Source organism: Monopterus albus, unplaced genomic scaffold (assembly GCF_001952655.1).
Source record: "Monopterus albus unplaced genomic scaffold, M_albus_1.0 scaffold199.1, whole genome shotgun sequence".
NCBI classification, from domain to species: domain Eukaryota; kingdom Metazoa; phylum Chordata; class Actinopteri; order Synbranchiformes; family Synbranchidae; genus Monopterus; species Monopterus albus.
Window position 1 is genome coordinate 13,588 of NW_018128079.1, and position 3,884 is coordinate 17,471.

Sequence of the window (3,884 nt, forward strand, 5' to 3'; positions counted from 1 at the left end):
TGGTAAGCCAGCTGTTCCTTTGTCTGGCTTAGCTCTTGGCTAAGTTGGATCCTCCAGTTCTGTTCGTAGTTAACACTCTCTCTGCCCCTGCTCAGCGTCCCCTGGAGCCTCCTGATTTCATCATGAAGGGCTTCGCAGTTCATGTTCTTGTTCCTGGGAGCTGTTTGTCTGTTGTTTCTACAGTTTTGGGGTCTGTCACTAGAACTTGCCATTTTTTTAACTGGAAGAATCACTTTTTACGTGAATACCGAAGTATTTCACTGAATAGATGTTATTAAACGTTTGTTTGTCGAGTATTAACTCTCTTGCTCACTAGCGTGGTACCTCTACTGAAGTTCAGAAGTGGTCTGATTGCCTGTGAAGCTGCAGTTCTTAGGTGAGCTGCAGCGCGAGACCTGGTGACGTCACGAAGATTAAAGCCATGTCGCTGATGACGTCACAGCTCGGAATGCTGCAGAGTTCAACTTTCTGCATGTTTACTTTCAAATCGCAATCTGTCAGTCAAATGTGCTGTAAGCTAACAGGCCACCGTAGTAACATTCAAAACCATTTTAAAACCTGCAGGTTAAAGCGGGTTAAGTGAAAACATGACTTTCCCTGTCTCAGAGCTAAACTCCATTTTCACCTTAACTGCTTTGAATAAGTCTTGTTTTGCTGTTAAATAGTTCTTGCCTACCACTGGGGTCTGTCCCCTTCATTGCCATTTGTTTGATCAAGTGATCATCATGATCACAGTTACATAAACTCTTTATATGGTCAAGACTAAACCTCTGAGAATGCTAAATAAAATACAAATTCATTTTTGTATTACAAATATAATTACTTAAATGAAATTACAAATTAAGACCAGACATAAAACACAAACAGAACACCACAATACACCATCAGGTTGGCATCAAACTAACTGTTTGTTTTTACTTGTTAAATATCACTCATATTTATGTTATAGAAGGGACTATTTTTGTGGTTTGGAAACTTATTTTGCTTTGTTAACATCAAGGATGTGTACAGTTATTTATTTTATGAAGGTTAATTTAAGGAGAGTTGACACAAGTAGGAACTTAGACTATAGTCACAGGTATATAATTGATCATAATCAATCTCAATAGAATCTATATCAGCATGCCTTACAGATACAGTGATCTGCCCCCCTTGACTGTGACAAAAAAGTTTTGAATAAAGTTACTATCATAACTTGTTTTTGATATTTTCCTGATTTACTTGAATAGTTTGATTGATGGAGTAATGTGGGTTTCTTAAACTGAACATTTATTTTTACATCTATGCAAATGCATATGTAATATTTGTAACTTGAATAAGTAATAAATACAGAAACAGTGATTTAACAATATGATAAGGAGTAGTTTAATTGATTTTAAATTACATTACATTTAGTTACATTTATACTGTTAATCTGGCCCTTTGAGGGCAACCATTATGCTAATGTGGCTCTCAGTGAAAATGAGTTTGACACCCCTGATCTAAATGTTGTGCAAATTATGCTATAATTTTCAAGAAGTCATTACAAAGAAAATTTGATCAAAAGAAACATATGCATCAGCATGTTTTCATCAAATGATACAGCTACACCGATCAGCCATATCATTATGACCTCCTGTCTAATCCTGTGTACACAGGAGTCAGTGTGGCATTTTGTTGGCACTCCTGTCACTCTGCAGCTCACTGTGCATCTTCTGTGAAGCCATCTGCTTCCAAAGTTCTACTGTCAGGTTCTACCTCAGGTTATTCTGTGTTGCAGGTGCCATTCAGAGAGGCCCATAGTCTCTCTGGTAAAGCTGTGTTTATAGCTGAATCTAAAAACATCACCCTGAATCAACTCATGGAGGAAGACCTGAGTGCTGTGAGGTGACTGATTCTTTTTCACACAGACAATCTAAATTTGGTATCATGGAAGATGATTAAGTTTTAGTTTCCCTCTCAGTATTTTCTGCTCAGTTTTCTCTCATGACTTTCTAAACTATACTTTCTTCTTCTTCTCTGTATCTGTTCTGTCACTGTAGCCCTCTGTTTGGGAGTGATGTCTCCTCGGTGTGGGACTACAGAAGCAGCGTGGAGCAGTACAGTGCCCCTGGAGGCACAGCCAAGAGTAGCGTTACCGTTCAAGTGGAACATCTGAGGAACTGGCTTAAGAAACAGGCACAGTGACCAGTTTCACCTTTACAAATTGAATCAGCTTTACTGCCATGATTTAGATAAGTATGAAATGTCAGACTTAGGTCAAAATGGCTTACTTTTTACTTGACAACCATGTTGCCTTTCAAATATCCTCCACTCTTCTTTTTAGTTACATAAAACAATTGGATGAATGATGTGTTATCCAGGAATGTTTCCGTTGATCATGCACAGATCATAGGTTTTACAAAAGACCTGACAAATTGTTACTCAAACAGTGTTATTAAAGCTTGATTCATCAGGTGTTTTCCTGTGTTGACCCGCACAGACACACACTGTCTTGTTTATTGATTGATGACAAGGAACAGTTTAACATGACAGTTGCTCACAGTTGCAGCTATAACATAAAAAGGTGTGAATTATTCTAGTTCTGTAATTAATTTAATGGTCTTACACTTGTATAGAGTGTTTCTATGCACTGTAGCACACTCAAAGCGCTGTCACGCTATTTGTCTATTCACCCGTTCACACACTGGTGATATTACCAGGAGCAACTGGGGGTTCAGTGTCCTGCTCACAGACACTTCAACACTTAGACCGGAGAAGCCGGGAATCAAACCGCCAACCTTCCAGTTAGGAGACGACCCGCTCTCCCTCCTGAGTCACAGCCGCCCCACAGATGATACACTTTCTGTTTATGAACTCCACACAGTGTAACAAAAGAAGAGGTGTGGCAAGACATTTATTTCTACAGAAACATTTAAGAGAAAAGTTTCAAGCAAGTGTTTTTTGTGTGTCTATAGAAACTGCTAATGGCTAGAAAATGCTTAAGAGCTTAAGAAACAGAAAAACCAGTTATCAACTTTAGATTCTATTAACATGAAATCAACAATTGGTATTATCCCTAAAAAGCCTAACTGGAGACTTTCTAATGTGTAAAAAAGTAATATTTGCATTCCTACAGGGGTGCCAATAAGTTCACTGGTTTGGACTGTCCATTTATTGTGTTTTATAGCAAGTCTGGCAGTGCATTTCCTCTCAGTTTTAATTTCATAAATGTTGATTAGATTCAGTAGTGTATTCAGCACATAAAGAGGGTCATCGAGAACAGAGAAGAAGTTGTGTATGTACATTTAGAACAAATGAACACATCGCTGTAACATCTAATCTTACTTCTATGTTCAATCATCAGAACAACATTACATGAGTAAAGAAACGACAGCGGTTAATGTGTAAGGAATGGCCCTTAATTGTAAGAAAAAAGTAAACTCCTAATTTTAAATATTCATCACACTTCAGTCTTTTTGAAAAACAGATCTGAGTTCATATAAAGATGACTCCTAATTAAGTGTTGAACTGCTGAGATAAAGCTCCCTATCTTTACGTGTTGCCCTGAAAAACTCACATGGAGCCTGGTTGCTGTCCAGAAGCTCAACAGACAATTTACCAATTCAAAAAAGAAGATTATAGAGTCATTTTCACACATTTGCACACTCCAGTAGCTGGTTAACATGCTGTCATGCCCACATTAACAATGCTAACACAACCAGTGTTTATCGACTATAATGTTCACCGTCTTAGTTTAGCATGTTGGCATGCTAACATTTGCTAATTAGCACTAAACACAAATTACAGCTGAGGCAAATGGGAATAAACAGATGTAGCGGTGATTCATCCTTGAACGTCTGTATCAAACTTCACAGCAAACCAACCATCAGTTATCTGAGTCCAGGCCAAAGTGGTGAAAAGTC

At 38.1% G+C, this 3,884-nt stretch overlaps 1 protein-coding gene across 4 annotated transcripts in view; it reads left to right on the forward strand.

The window, feature by feature from the left end:
- asl (argininosuccinate lyase) overlaps nt 1-2,860 on the forward strand; it is an 11,933-nt gene extending 9,073 nt beyond the window's left edge. For all 4 annotated transcript variants that reach the window (XM_020617990.1, XM_020617992.1, XM_020617991.1 and 1 more), the window contains 2 exons: nt 1,760-1,866; nt 2,022-2,860. In XM_020617990.1, coding sequence (XP_020473646.1) covers nt 1,760-1,866; nt 2,022-2,166 — 252 coding nt within the window. In that variant the 3' untranslated portion in view covers nt 2,167-2,860. The remainder of the gene's footprint in view (nt 1-1,759; nt 1,867-2,021) is intronic.
- The last annotated feature ends 1,024 nt before the right edge of the window (nt 2,861-3,884 follow it).